We start from the raw sequence: 15,922 nt of genomic DNA, 5'->3' as shown, positions 1-15,922 counted from the left end.
GAGGAAGAGGAGGAAGAGGAGGAGATGAAGCCCATGTGGTGACACACAGAGCCGATATGCTCGGATAATGATCCCACACAGTCTCTAAAGTGGTCCAATAAATAAGAATCCAGATAATTCACTGTCTTGAGTGTGTTGAGGCCTCATTTATTTCCTCCCTTTATGTCCAGCTGCCCTTTCCTTTTTCCTCCCGCTGACCCTCTTGTGGAGTTCTCTCCATCCTCTCCTCCGCCGACACCGCCCGGTGCTCGCAGGAATCATTAATGTTGACCCTAATTGTGCCAATTCCAGCAGCTCAATAGCTCTAATTACAAGGCTCTTCACTGAGGCACTCAAAAAGCCGCTGAACTGTCATAGCTAACAATTAAAAAATATCTATGGGGACAAAGACTGGGAGAAAGGGACTGGGGGTGGGGGTGTGTTGACCGGACGGCCCTTTTCAGCTCCTAAAAGCCCAGTTTCTGTGGACTGAACTGAAGCTGGACACCTGCACTAAACTCAATCTCTTCCTTCTTTTTCACTGGCCTTCAATGGGCCACACAATTTATCTGAAAGGGAAAAAAGATGGAGAAAAGAGCGAACTCCGAGGGAGAGAGGACGTGGGAGCCAGAAGTTCACAAGCAGCTACAGTGTGGGAGCAGTTTCACTTTGTCTGCTTTTATGTAATAACACACGGTCAGAGAGAGGACGTTTTCAGAGCCGCTACTTTAGAAAAAAGTGGCAAAAGTGCAAAATAAAAAGATTTTACTGGAAGTAAAAGTCTTCCACTGAATGTCTCCGAAGTGAAAATACCCTTAATGTAGAGAATGGTTCCCTTTGCGTTGATATAAAATTATGGATTATAATTGATTAGTGATGTATTGAGGTGGAACTAAATTAAAATTTCAAACTCTTTTATGAAGTTTTAAAAGTATTCTGTAATAAAGTAGGAAAGTAAAGTAGCATAAAATGTGAATACTAATCACATTTTTACTTGAGTAAATAGCAACAGTCTACTATTGAATATCATATAAAGATTGGAGGCTTTTATTAACATGATATAATCATATTTTGTTATTGTTATACACTTTAATGCCACAGTCGATGTTTAAAAAGGGCAGTAAAGCAGATGTCTTTTCTTATTAATCCAGTCGGTCGCTGCTGCTGCTGCTCACTCTTCTTTATCACTCAACAGGTGCTAGTGTCTTATCTACATTTTATGTGTTGAGGTTTGATTTATTTTCACATTTTATTCTATTATCTTTATTTATGTTTTCTGTATTTTTTCTTGACATTCAAATTAGACTCGAAACGACTTCATTTACATCATGTTTTTAGCCTAAACGTCCTCTGAGATCCTCCTGGAGCCACTTGAGGACTTTTTGACAACGAGCTGTTTTTCATTTTGCATAAAAACTCTCCACACTGGGTTCCTCTTTGTGATCAGTCTTCAGGAAAACAAAGTTCACCCTTTAAATGAATGAACGGTAATTAAAGGTAAAGTGTCACAGCCACTGCATCTTCCTCCTGCAGCACACACACACACACACAGGCCGGCCCCCTGCTGTGCTGGTGACAGCTACTGACTTTCCTCAATAGATGTTTTCTATTGGAGCCCAAGTGCACAGGCTAAATGTCACGGCAGCAGGATTACTGGGCTATTATGGAGCATTATATGTGTCTGAATGGAGATGAGAGCCTAAAATGTGACCTCACAACTGCTCGTCCATTGTCCCCGGTGATCATCCACCTCCCTGCAGCTGCAGAGCCTCCAGCTCCTCTCTCCTCTCTGGATCCTCTCATCACACCCATGTTGGACCAGTGTGGGGTGGGAGTGACCTGGAGGCTCAGCCCCGCTGCTCATTGGACGGCCGAGGTGTCTGTCCTCCGCGCAGCTCCCTCCTCTGCTCTTAAATGAAGATGCAATGGACTCGAGGCGCGGACTGAACCTGTGGAAGCCGCGATGAGCAGCTGATCCTCCCGCAGTGGATAAACCAAGAGCGCGATGGTCCCCGCTGCGTCATGATCCCCGTGGCTGCGCACGGCTCAGCGAACCAGTTCCTGGAGAGGTCGAGACAAAGGGACGTGACAGGGAGGAGACGTGCGTGGAGCCGGTGAAGGAGCGAAGTGTTCCCGGACCTGTTGATCATCCGCGTGACGCTGACTCTACCTGCAGATCCCCGGTGACCGCGCACCGACGCGCAATCATGTTTCTGTCCGCGTTTCTCCTCCTCACCTCCTCCCACCTCCTGGCGCCTCTGCTGCTGGGTTACCTGCCGCACGTCTCCGCGCAGAAGCCTGGCTCACGGGTGAGTGCATACCTGGGTCTGCTGGAGCTCACGTGTTTCACAGGAGATACTTTAAAAGCTTTAGATTTATTACTTAAGTAGAAAAGGAAAAAACCACCGAGCGCGTCCAAGTCCGTGCGTAATTCATCCGCCTGCACAGATTTATCACTTTGTGAGATTAACTAGGATTCAGGTATTTCAACTCAAACCCTGGGAGAGAAAGAAGAAGTAGAAATACTTTGTGCTTTAGTGCTTTATGTGATTCATTAACTATTTAAAAGTGGATTTTTTGTCCAAACCACGTGTGAAACTAATTGGACATGAATTGTTAAATGGGTCCCAAAGAGAAATCAGTAAAGTCAACAACTACTTTCAATTACAGGGACTCAAATTTCAAATGTTATTAAATGACACTTTGATAAATTCGGCCTATATACACAATAAAAAGCCCAAATGAAAGGACTGATTTATTATTGTTGGTCCCTGTGCTGCAGACAGTGATGGATGATCAGTGATACTCACAGCACAGCTCGTTCATGCTGAAACGCTTCGTGTTGTTTTTCTTCAAACCACAAAAATGCTCCCCCGGAAAAATGATATTTTGGACTGTTTTGTAATTTTTTTCGACTTGCTCCGACAAATATTCATCTGATCTCAGTGAGTCTTCAGGGGAGAGAGAAACACTTAAATCCTCACTCTCGACTTTTGCTTGCACAGATTGAAAGTTACGATCCCAAAAATATGGATTCTTCTTTTTTCATAGTGACCACTGACCGGAGTCTCCCCTCCGACCACAGCATCCTCACTCCCTTCCTCTTTCCCTTTTCAGACCTTTTGTCACTGTCTCCTTATTTTTATTCTCCCCACACACACACACACACACACACACACACACACACACACACACACACACACACACACACTGCTCTGTTTGTTCCCTCCATTGTTGGACTTCTCTCTCTCAGCTCCTCGTGGCTCTGTCCAGGCAGAGCGGGCGATGAGTGATGTGAATCGCAGGAGAACAGCATTGTTTCAGTTCACAGATGTAGTATAATATTTGTGGTTAGTGAGGAGGGGGCGGGGGGTGAATATCAATACAGGCTGACATGCTGGAACTATTTCACAATGTCCCCCCATCCCTGCAAAATACACTGTGGTCAGGACTGTTCTCTGGAAAGAGAAACAGGGAATTCATACTTTGTGTGATCGCTTCTTCATCATTTGCTTTTATAATTGTTTCCCTTCCGGACAGATTAGATCCATCGTGGCTGATTCACCACATAGAATAATGCAGATGCTGGGATGTGTTAGGAAACGTGCAGAAGGACCCTGGTGATTTACTGGGCCGTCCTTCTTTTCTTCCAGTTAAAGGATTTCATGCTCCTCCGCAGGCTGAGAGACTCTTACCCTCAGCTTCAGGAAACCACACCGGGTGAACCTCAGAATACAGATTGGTCATGAAACACCTTACAGATAAAAAAGTTTCTCTCTCTCTCTCTCTCTCTCCACAACCTTTATCTCCATCAAATGAACGTCTCTCTCTGCATCCACTTCATCCTCTTCCTGTCCTGGACTAGACGACGAGCTCGGTCCCCTGCATGCCCGTACACTCCCACCACAGTAGATACTTTTAACATTGCTCACAGCTCACACCCCCACCTTCCACGTTGATATCGGGGGGCGTGAGCGATACTTCACTGCATAGCACTGCTGCACTCTCATTCTCCCTGAGGCCCAATGATGCAATAAGTGAGAAGGTTTTCTCAGAGCTGGGGAATACGAGTAACTGGGAGACTAACAAAGCTTCAGACAATTCAGACTTTTTTCGCCGTGTGATTGTCGCCGTTTATCCGAGTCAGACCAGTCAGCTTCGGCCTCACCCTGGAGAGTTTGATGGTTTCCATGATTGTTGTAGTAATTTGTCCAGTGGGAGGACGGCAGCACTCGGGTCATGTGGTGCGGTGATGGTTGAGGACGGTAATCACACATTCTTCTCTCCATAATCTGCCAATTCAAAGGCCCGGGCTGAACGCAGAAAAAACATGATCTCACCAAAAAAACGTTTCCTTATCTTTCTAATCTTGATGCGACATAATGTTTAAAAAAAAAAAAAGTCTAAGATGAATGTAGTTCACATCTAATTGCACTTGGTAATGACTGCATCAGGATATTTTTTGCCTGTTTTCTGGTCCTTAGTAACAAAGAATCATCCTTCTAATGAGGCAGATGGTGGACAGGCCGGGGAAATCGCATTTCCATTCTATCTTCTCTCCTCTGTTTCCTCGGGGGCAGCATTTAGAAACTATAGAGTTAACACATAAGAACAACATCCACAATTACCCATCTACCCCTTAATCCCCCCTTCATCAAATCAACCCGCGGGTGCCAGGGATGGGACGCGATGAGCCGTCAACCTGCATTCTTCAGAGCCTGCATCAGCGAACACTCATAAACTTATCGAAAAACAAACATAAACAGCCAGGCCCTGAGACGTGTGGCGGCCAAGACTGCATACCTCCAGCGCTGGGAAAGTGGAGCCCCGGTTCAAAAGCAGGAAAGCCTTTTTATTGTCGTGACGTAGATCACAGCCTGAGCGCAGGTGTGAGACGTCTGCATGCGTATGGGTGCAGGTGCCCGTGCTGGTTGTTAATGATGCTTACAGTGCACAAAGGAATGGAGGTCAGGGACTGGCCCCTTTTTACGAGTCAGAGGCCAAGTTCTAATTCAGCAAATGCAGATATTGAGGTTGAAATCAGTCAATTTTGTTAATAGCAAACACTGCATTAGGTTTTTGTGTCTCAGCATTTCTCACCAATGATGAGGAATCACATAGGAGCAGCAGGGATATCAGTTTTTTCATGTAAAACGAGAACTGGAAACGTCAGAGATCATCAACTGATCAGAGGCAGATACACAAGTTAAAAATATTTCAAATTCATTAACTCTGGGCATTTCGTAAAATATAAATAAGGTGCTGGATTTTGTTTAATCAACAACATTTATTGTATAGTCTTAATCTTTTACGGTTGTTCCTCCACAAAGTTCACTGAAGATATTTATTTCGTGACAAGAGGAAGTTATATTTGAAGAAAGGCAGAATTAAATAATATGTATTATTTGGGCTACTTTGTAATCAGTGCCTTTCCAAACAAAACAGAGTGCAGGACCTATAAACATCAAGTTTGTATTTATTATGTTTTTATTTCTTACCTACTTCATTAAAGAAATAAGAGAAGTTGTCTTCAAGGACTTTTAACCCCTGGCTATTATAAAGTTGTGGAGAGAGAAATAGATATAAAACTTGACCGTGTGCGATAAAGTCAGCGGAAGGAAAACCATTAAAAGTGTTTTATAATATTAGTGAGATGTGGACATTAAAATGCGGAGCGATAAAAGATCGGTTTGTCCGGAAACGGCTGTGATGCATAGAGGAAGAGCTGTTGACTGGAATCACACAGATGTTCACTGCACATTTCTTCATTTAGTCTTTATGGGGAAAAACTTTCTCGGCAAAGTGATCAGGTCATAGTTTGGCATCATCGTCCTGTGTGAAGAGTCATGAAATACAAACCTGTTAGATTAACTTCGTCCTGAGTTTCATGAACAGCAGTTTCTGATTAGGCGCTTGAAGGAGAAACACTTGTTGGTGTTGAAGCTGATGAACACGCACATGAACGTTTCTGCTTGTTTTAGGACTTTCTCACTTCGTTCATCGCACGCAAAAAGTCTATCGAATCGGAAATCTCCTATTTTTAATGATCTGAGGAATATTTAGGGTTCATTTCATGACAATCTAGTTTTTACATTCTGATGTTTCTCAAGTTGACATAAAGGCAGAGTTAGGATTTAAAGGTGGTGCTGGAGAAGACTTTGAGTTCTCCTGTGAAGAGGTTGAACGTCAGGCTACAGAAAAGTTCAGGTGGTCAACAGAACATTCAAATATATCCTCTGGGGATTAGGAACAATTTCCAAAGGAATCTGGTTATTGCTTCCGCCAAGGAGGTGATGTCATCATCAGCGTTTGGTTGTTGGTCTGATATTCAGCAGGATTACACCAAAACTACGGGACAGATTACCATGAATATGATATCTCCAAAGACTTCTCAGAGAATAATTCCTGAATCTCGATGAAACAAATAAGCCATGTTTGTGTCAGTGATATTTTTGAGTCTTGAAATATTAACGAGTGAATTTAAAAGTGCTAGTCCACTACAGGACCTCGCTCTATGTAGATTCAGTGTATTAGTGACATTCAAAGAGGAATATTCCTGTTATGACTCTGTAATCCCTCAGATTATTAGATTATCATGACGGCATTTCCTATCAAACTAGCTCAGCAGATTAGCCTCTGCTCTGCCACATATTTAATCATTTCCTTTAATATGTGTGAGTGTGGGGTCTGAGCTTAAGTGTGCAATGGGGGTGTGAAATGCACATACACACACGCACACACACACACACACACACACACACACACACGATGCACTCACTCACCTGGGAACAAACTACAGAGAAAGCTGACTGCTCCGTAGCCAGGATGTGGAATTAGTGACAAACAAGGAATGTTGTTAATCAGTTTTAGAGTCAATTCCAATAAAGCGCACGTCACACACACACGCACACACACACACACACACACACACACACACACACACACACACACTATTATTTAGATTTCTTTACACCACTTTAAAAAGGGAAGTCATTCTTGTCAATAGTCGCCCGACCATTGTATAAAGAGGAAATCGGATTTCAGCTCTGTGTGAAAGTGTTTTTCATCAACTCTTTATCACGTGTATTAAATCTGCTGGAGTTTGGAACCATAACAAAAGATAACTTATTAAATTAGAAGGCTGTGTTGCTCGTGGGGATGAACCCACAGAGGATCAAAGTTAGTGTCTTTCAGCTCGTTGTTTTGCTTTTCTGACATGTTGTGGTAGCAGACACCGTCGTAATTAGTTAGTAGAGTTGGACATACATTCTTATAACACATTTACAGCTTCAAATCAATGTTTCCTATAAATTATGCTGCGGACGTTTAGAGCACATCAACACCGTTGTCGACCCATTTCACCAAAAGCTCTCGAACTCGTTTCTCTTTCCAAGCTGACATCTTGGCTCCTCTTTTTTTTATCCTGAGCTATTTGTATTCTTTTAGTGTTAGAAACATCATCCACTCACTCGCTGTGAATTTTCCGGATCTGCTACTAGGGGGCTGACGGGAAAAGTTCCAGAAAATATCCGGAGTAACTGACCGAGTTCAGTGAACGTCTGAAAGCAGCTTAACAAACAGACTGGATTATTTATTCTTTGAGATCGAAGCTTTGTCCTTTCTCCACATGTCGCCTTTAAAACGACTTTGCCAAAACTTTATCTACTAAGACGAGACAGTAATTACATTAAGAGTTCATATAAAAAGAAGTGGCGGAGGTAGTGGACCACACTTGAACGGTTTAAGCCCGATCCTCTCACTCATGCTGCCAGTGGCACGCACACTTTGCACCTCCCGTGTGAAAGTTGTCTGGCTCTTTCTGTTCACGCCAGCTCACAACACCCTGGCACTGTGTTTAAAGCGTTACTTTGAAAATCGTACAAAAACAGGACACAAAACCCAATTAGAAATTTAAAAGGAATCAGTGGGGAGGAGGAGAAGGGCAGAACTTTTTAAATACATTCCTCTTTATTCTCTCCACTTTTTTTATAACACGGTTAAGTGAAGTGTGTTAATTGAAACAGCATGAGGGATTGGCATTCACTTTATAGATTTCCTGAAAACTAAATGCCAGTCATCGGACTAAAGTGATTACCTCGGCCCGTTAAAAGCACACAACAGCTCACAATTAGCCCCGACTTTCATTGGCTTGTTTCCTCTGTGGTTGGTTCGCTTTGATCCACCTTTTCCTCCATTTGACCACTTGTTAGTTAGTGCGTACGACAAACACGCTGAGTAATGACTCAGGTTTGCGTTTGAATGCATGGATGTGTAATGAGCCCATCCCAGAGTTAGCACACGGAGATGTCTCACACACACAAACACACACACACACTCACCAATGGAGTCCGATCTCGATCTGTGCATGAAATAAAGCAGTTTCCTCAGCAGTCCCTCATGCCGAGGATGTTTCTGTGGGTTAAACAGAACAGATACTTTCCACCAGACAGGATCTGATATAAACTTTCCTTGTGATATTAATTCTAGGTCCTAGCTTAGGTCGACCCTTGTCAGAAGAGAAAGTGAACACGGTCACTTTCTCTTCTCCTCTACAATTAAAAGTTGTTTCATTAAGGAGAATCAATGGCATAGTCAGTAGAGAGCAAACCTCCACCAAGGTCCAATAGTTACCTTAGATTTAATCGAGCTGCTCTAAATCTCACACTCATCGATATATCAGTCCCCTAAATGTGTCTGATTCTGATATGAGCTCTCTCTTGGCTCGAGTCCCATCCTTCCACCAAGTTGTGTGGAAATCGGTTCAGTAGTTTTTTAGTTAATCCTGCTGACAAACAAAGGGACAGGGGGTGAAAACGTAACCTCAGTCCATTTAGCTTTATATTGCCCATACTGTGGCTGTATTGTTCTTCTTCTTCCAGTTTTTACATATTTATATATATTTAATCTCTTTCTGTGGGTCATATTATAACATTTCTTCAGCACACAGCATTTCAAACTGTGCCAGTGAAGCAGCAAACAGAGTTAAGTGGTTGTGACAGTTTTAACATCCACACAACAGCTGTATCACCTCTGTGACAGGACGGACTGCTCCCTCGCTAATTTTGCAGGGATTAAATCTGATCTGGAAAATGGCGTCTAATCACAGACAAGAATGAAACTGAACACAGCACAAATATCTTTGTGTTATTAAGTCATTAAGACGCTTCAGTCACAGTTTATTTGCAGATGAAAACTCTGAAGTCTGGCAGTTGGATCTTAAAACTAACCAGAAGTATTAAATTAACTGTAATGCCTGTGGACTAGTACACTATAATTTTGAGTTGTAGCAGTGACAGTGATACAGCCAGTGATTTCCAAACGCAACATCGGCCTCAAGTACAACGTCTCGATTACTGGCAGAGCTGTGGACTGTGGGCCTGAAGCCGTATCTCCCTGTGCAGCTCATAAACACAATTGTCTGAACACTCCAAAGACACAGCTGACGTTTTACACAACCGTCCACAGAACTGGAGGCAGAAACACAGAAGACACGTTGTGAGTCATTCTCGAGCTGCCTCTGCGACCACAGTTATACTTTCTAACATCATCAGATGCTAAATCTAGACGCCCATGACAGTGGGTTTGCAGGTTTGAGCTCCTCGGCTACAAATCACGTCGACTTCACATATGTAATGAATATTTTCAAAAGCAGGTTTTTTTCCGACGGCACCCAGTTGTTTTCCGTTCATTCCCGGATGGATGAAAATCACCGGGTACTTGTTGGACTCGCGCGCCGCATCAGTGAACTTGGAAACTTCTCTGTTGTGTTTTAGAAACTTTAGTGTACTTTTGCTCCAGCCGTCCACTGCTTTCCATAAATTTGGGTGCAATATCTATTGTAGCCTTAAATGTGTTGGCAAAGCATTTTCCAGGCAGATTGATTTAAGAAGCCTGCGCCACATTACCTCATTACAACAGCGTTACATCACAAGAACAATGTTGACTTGGCGTAAAAGTGTTTTTTCTGAAGTCACAGAAAATGTAAAAACAACGATTTCTGGCTGGAATGTACAAAAGTAGATTAAATTGTGTAGTGCTGCACTCTGTGATGTTAGAGTGAGATGATGGTAAACTCTAATAAGCCTGTTTCCTACTGAAGAAAGTCCTGATAAGTGTAGTAAATGTGAAAATGACTGTTTATATCGTGTGTTAAACCTACAATCCGTCCAAAGAAATAAAAATAAAACCAGTTGAAAAGGTGAACCTAATTGCATTTACTGTTGCAGATGTTAGCCACAGTTCTGTTCCACATAGCCCCCCACTCGTCAACCCGTTAAGTGTGCCGACATAAAAAATCATTACTTTCAAATCATATTCTTTCTCCTTGCTCCTCGGCTGCGGCCTCGGCTGGAACCGAATCCCTGCCAGTGACGGTAAAATAAAAAAAAGAAGACCACTTTGCTTATGCTGTAATGGTTGCACAATGGAGGTTGCATTTCACTTATTTTATGAGTAGTGAAGAGAGAGAGAGGGCTCGGGGCTCTGTACGCTTGTGGCTAGGGGTGTGTGTGTGTGTGTGTGTGTGTGTGTGTGTGTGTGTTTGGGGGAATTTGGCTTGTTAAATGTGAGAATCTCTGCGCTCATTGTTTCCCGGTCAGGATATCAGCACCAAACCATTGTGCAACTCCCCTTCGGCTCATCTTTGACTTCATCTCTTCTGGTGGGCCGTCAGGCGGAGGAGGATCCCGTTGCCCATACAATGTTACAGGGTTTATATCTGAGCTGCCTCCGTCACTTAAAGATACGTGCACTTCTCCTTGTCTTCCCCTTTGAAAGGAAAGGGCTGACGAGCGCTTGTTGGAGTGAGATTATTCCCTCGGGGCCGCATTCAATACTCTATTATGTTGTTTAGTGCGTTGGCCTCTTTGTAAAACTTTGATGTGCTTTCACCGCGATGCAAAACTCTGCATCGCGATCGAGTTTCTCCCCACAGGTTGAGGTAACTAATGTTATTTTGAGCACCGTGTGTTCCTCAGCAGATCCGGTGACGGCTCCTGTTACACATTAGTCTGTTTAATTTGGATGTGTTTGTTTGATTTTGATTGTAAGACGCCGGGTGGGTCTTAACCCCCGGGGCCATTATTGTCCCAGCAGGAGGGGCGGCTGTTTCCCCTCAGGAGATAATGCCAGGTCCCGTCATCCCGGCTCACAGTGGAGCAGCTGATTGCTCTCGAACAGACAGTGAGTGAAAATAGCTCAGCGTTTGTTTTAAACTTCTCAAGTTGCCAGATTGGTGAGGTTCACCGCATCAGGACAATTCACAGAGTGCCTGATAAGATGGAAACCACAGGAAAGTCAAATGTTTGCTGATTTCCAACCAACTACTTTGGAGCTGAGAGACAAACCTCACTCAGCCGGTCGCCCCTGTTGGTTTTCCACATGTGATCCAGGCTCAGTGTCATTCACCGCTGGTGTGAGTCGACTTTATTTTGGCAGCAGTTAAATGTGAACCACGTGCACATTTATTATGGTAAGGAATGAATGTAAAGCAATGGTCCCATGGAAACTGTTGTGACACTCGATCAGACCTGAGAGGACGTTGTGTATTCGATTAGAGAGTTGACTTTATTGTCTGTTATTTGATATTCTCTTCGGATCACTCGGCTTTTTTAAGCATTTTCTTTCTACGTGAATTAAATTACACTCGTCTTTCGACTGTTGTCATATTTTGAAACTGTTCTTTGATGTATTGATTTGTCTTTGAAAGTACACATGATACCTTATACAGACCCTCATGAGGAGTTCATCACTCACTGGACTTTATGACCATTAGCAGTGTCTCTTAAATTAATAATCCGAAGATTTGGGAAATGTTCTTGTTTGCTAGAGTTAATCGAGAAGTCAAAACCAATCTCGTGCCACAGCCAGCAGCCTGTTATATATAATTTTTTCCCCAAATGTTCAAGTCTGGATTTAAAAATGAGGATATAGCAAACGATCAGAGGCTCCACTAGGATTATATTTAATCATATGTACAAGAACCGCCCCCTTTACAACATACATACGATTACTCAGGGAGCAAGTGAACGAGCACGAGAGATTTATCCCGTTCATGAACTTATTTTTCCACGTTTTTCTATTGTGGCGTAGCTCAGCGGCGCCCACTGACCTTCAACTGGTAGTAACGCACAATAAAAGCATGAACGCCACGGGACCATAAACAACAAGAAAGACGCAGGAAAACGGGAGGAAGTGTATCGATCACTTCTTTTTCACACGACTCACAGTTGCATCGCTACCTTTTCAAACAATATTGAATGTCGCCCAAAGAGACGTGCAGCAAAAGTCGGAAAAAACAAACACCTCGTCATCATCATCATCAGATGAAGGGCAACAGAGAGCAAGCTAATGGCAATATGCTAAACCAACAAATTCAATTAGATAGAATCCAAAGACATGATCTGCTGTCGCCACAATTTTATGTGTTCAAAAAAAAAAAGTTGACAGTGTTATGACTAGGACTACAAGGGTACTTTAATAAAAATGTAATCTTCAGTTCAAGTGAAAGAAGCTCTTATGTGCCCGAGTCTCCTGTTTCACCTTTATGGGAGACGAGTCTGTGGGTGGGACAGTGTGGCTAAGTGATGACTGCATGTGGGAGACTCGGTAAAGAGAGTTTATTTCCACTTACGAGACAATGCTGTCTCAAAATCTGTGATTTAATGCTTTATTATGACAGCGGAGGTAGAAAACGCTGCATCCATTAAGGCTGTGAGTCAGGGACGAGGCGCAGGGGTCAGTCTGTGGGCAGAGGCCAGACTCTGTGGCTCTTCACCTGGAGGAGAGGCTCAACAGACCTAAATCACTTTTATAGCTCACTGTGGGTCCTTTTTAGTTTTTTTAATTTAACAGTTCATCACATAGACAAACTGCTTTCCATCCTCGGTGCTTTTGGCTGAGACGCTTCTGATGGAAGAAACATGTAACTTGTGCTTTTGTTTCTTAAAGTTTAGCTGGTGGCACTGGGAACTGAAAAGAAAACAAGCCATATGCTTCTACAGAGTAGATACATGTTTCTTTTCCAACCGCTAAATTATTCCCTGTCTTTCACTGAAGCCAAGGAGATGACACGCAAGTTAAAATTGACATGATCTGCTGTGTTTTCCCCGCTGTCTGCACTTTCTCATAAAAGAAGCACAGAATGATTTAGTTTTTCTAAATCACGAGCTGCCTGACAGGAGCTTTTCTTCTGTGCTCCAATGCCAAGGCTGAAATCATATTAAACTGTCTCGCTTGTTCTGGACTCATTGTTACTGGATTTGTGTCCCATTGTGTTTCTGTAAAGTATTTCCCCTCTTGGTTTAAAATTTCGCTTTCACCAAGTTCCTTCTGAGTCAATTTCAGGGACGTATCAACATCTCAGGGAGTTCAAGTCGCCAAAAGTGTATTTTAACAGATATATTGTTTTATTTGGGGATTAAACCTGCGACCCTGCAGATTCAGGACTCTTTCCTAAACACTTGTAATCTCAACCACAGACTGAAGCTCCAGTATCTTTTGCTATTTCAGGAGCACGTCTAATCTGTATCTCAGATAATGGAGCATCTGCCTGTTCCCTTCATTTCTCCACTGCCAAACACTTCCCAGTCCACTTATGTTATATTTAGAAGTAAAAACTGTTTGAATATCCTGACGATGAGGTCAAATCATTCCACATTTTTTCCAAATGAGGCTTCATCTGTAAAAATAACAAGCCAGAAAGAGGTGGTTTCTCTTCACTTATATGAAGAAACACTATCCAAAGAAAGTCATAACTTTTCAGTGGACTCATATAATTGTAGCTCAGCACTTGGCAAATTGTTCACATTTGGAATTTTCTGATTGTCCATGAATGTAATAACTGTCAGCACTGGCAGAAAGTGCACCAGGGTATCTGTCATATTAAAATAAACCACAGGGGACTGTAAATAGATTGTCTTCTGACCTGCACACATTGGGTTCTAATTTGTGTTGTAAAAAGTTTAAAGTTCTGTGATGTTTCCAGGTCGAGAGAGAGAGAGAGAGAGAGAGAGAGAGAGAGAGAGAGAGAGAGATGTATTAAGGAGGATATGGAAGAGTTTGCTGCCACTGTGCTGGAATGACTCATGTTTCTTTTGCCACATTGGCCGCGTGGCTCACTGAACGGCTTTGTTGGTCGGTGCCTCGTTGGTCCAGACTGAAAACCCCAAATAGCTCCTGAGTGGATTGCATTGACATTTCGTACAGACCTCCTCGTCCCTGAGGACGTGTCCTGAGGATTTCATCCAGAGAGGGAAGTGTCTCAACAACAAGTTGGTAGATTAACGTTCCCCACAGGATTAATTGAAATGACTCCCTGATGCACAATTAGAATTTATTTCCCATCAACATAAGCTCTGCTGCTAAGTAGCATATGTCAGCATTAAACTAATATGGTAGACATGGAAAACATCGTACTTGCTAAAGATCTCGTGACTGTGAACGTGTTGAAGCAGCATTCAGCTCAAAGATATTCACAGTTTGATTTTATTGGCAGTTTTAAAAGGGCAGAATGGAGGAGAAGGGAAAAGAAAGGCAAACAATACAGATGGGATGATTGTGAAACAGCCGGTGATTCATTTGTATACGAGATCCTGTGGTGCACCCGCTCATTCGTGACATCAGTGGCTTGGGTTCTTCACCATCTTGTTCAGGTCTGACTGATTGTTCTGAATCTATGTGTGAAAATCGGTATCCGAGCAACAATTTTAGGTGTTTTCCCAAATAGCTTTTGTGTTTTTTTGGGGGATGAGGAGGAAGCACACATGCATTTCTACCGTGGATATTTCTGAACGTGGCCTCAGGTCCTGTGATAGATGTTGGCACATGAGGGATGGAAACTGTGCCCTTTGTTTCTGGCTGCGTCTCGTTTTCCACCAGCGTCTTCCCTCCGTACCTGCTCTTAATGAGATCTCCTGTTTCAGACTCGGAGCTCAAAGCAGCACTCTGGTAATTGCTTGAGAGACCTCGGGCGAAAAAACACATTCGAGAGGATTTTCTCATGAAGATCTTCTTCCTACATGGGATTTGCAGGGTTTTCTTTATTTGAATTTTATGAAACGGGGGTTTTAGAAGACACAAAAGGTTTAATCATCACTCCTCAGATAAAGCCCACAGGACATTTTCTCGACTTTGTCTTTGACGTATGAAGAACACAGCAGGATTGTCCAGGTCTGACACATTTAGGCAAGGGTGGCATCTTCATAGAGCAGCAGGAAATCCCATGTTTTGTTTTCTGCATCTTCTATGTGTATGGCTCCTCTTTTTCATACAGAGATATTTGTATTCTTCATGTGTTGCCCACATTTTCTCACAGTTTTTCCTGCTGATTTCTCACATGTGCTCACTTGGAGACATTTTCCGCATATTTCACTGAGGGGCTGGCAGGAGACGTCCCAGAAAGTGTCCAGAGCAACTGACTCGAACATCTGCGTCCTCACATACAGCCCCTCCAGAAGAATTCAGGAAAATGCCCGGACTTAAGTGCATGTCTGAAAGCCGCCTAATAAAGGCCTTGTTTTCTTATAAATTTGATGTAGTCTGACGTTATGTCAAAGCAGCTATGTGATGCTTTCTTTGCTCACTTGTTGACTGTCTCTGGGGAGTTGAGGGAAGTGAGGGGAGTGAGGTGGGGGGGGCTGCCTTTTTCCAAGCTTTGTCAGACCAGAGGCTCAGACTTTTGAAAACCTCTGCTTTAGACCTTAAATGTATTTGGGGCAGCCGTGAAGCCAAGAACCATTACTTCTGTCAGAGAGAAGGCCGTCATCCAACAGTAGAGCAGAGTCAACTCACTAATAGACCTCGAGTTAAGATGTGGGCAGGGGGAGAAGGATTCCTGTTACTCTGAGTTTGGTTTGGCTCCTTGGAATCTCAATCAAGGTTTAACTCGTCCTCAGCCAAACACCAATTAGACAAATTGGCATCGAGGCAGAGTTTCACTTCAGCA

General features: G+C 43.1%; 1 protein-coding gene across 9 annotated transcripts in view; it reads left to right on the top strand.

Annotated features, from left to right (window-relative positions):
* The first annotated feature begins 1,891 nt into the window (after nucleotides 1–1,891).
* smoc1 (SPARC related modular calcium binding 1) overlaps nucleotides 1,892–15,922 on the top strand; it is a 39,292-nt gene continuing 25,261 nt past the window's right edge. For 4 of the 9 annotated variants that reach the window (XM_035167173.2, XM_035167172.2, XM_035167171.2 and 1 more), the window contains exon 1: nucleotides 1,901–2,288. In XM_035167173.2, coding sequence (XP_035023064.1) covers nucleotides 2,187–2,288 — 102 coding nt within the window. In that variant the 5' untranslated portion in view covers nucleotides 1,901–2,186. Of the gene's footprint in view, nucleotides 2,289–15,922 lie in introns of all 9 variants that reach the window. The other 5 variants (XM_035167167.2, XM_035167168.2, XM_035167169.2 and 2 more) reach the window with 3 other exon arrangements.

The sequence above is a fragment of the Hippoglossus stenolepis genome, chromosome 10 (assembly GCF_022539355.2).
Source record: "Hippoglossus stenolepis isolate QCI-W04-F060 chromosome 10, HSTE1.2, whole genome shotgun sequence".
NCBI classification, from domain to species: Eukaryota; Metazoa; Chordata; class Actinopteri; order Pleuronectiformes; family Pleuronectidae; genus Hippoglossus; species Hippoglossus stenolepis.
This window is presented reverse-complemented; position numbering and strand designations above follow the sequence as displayed.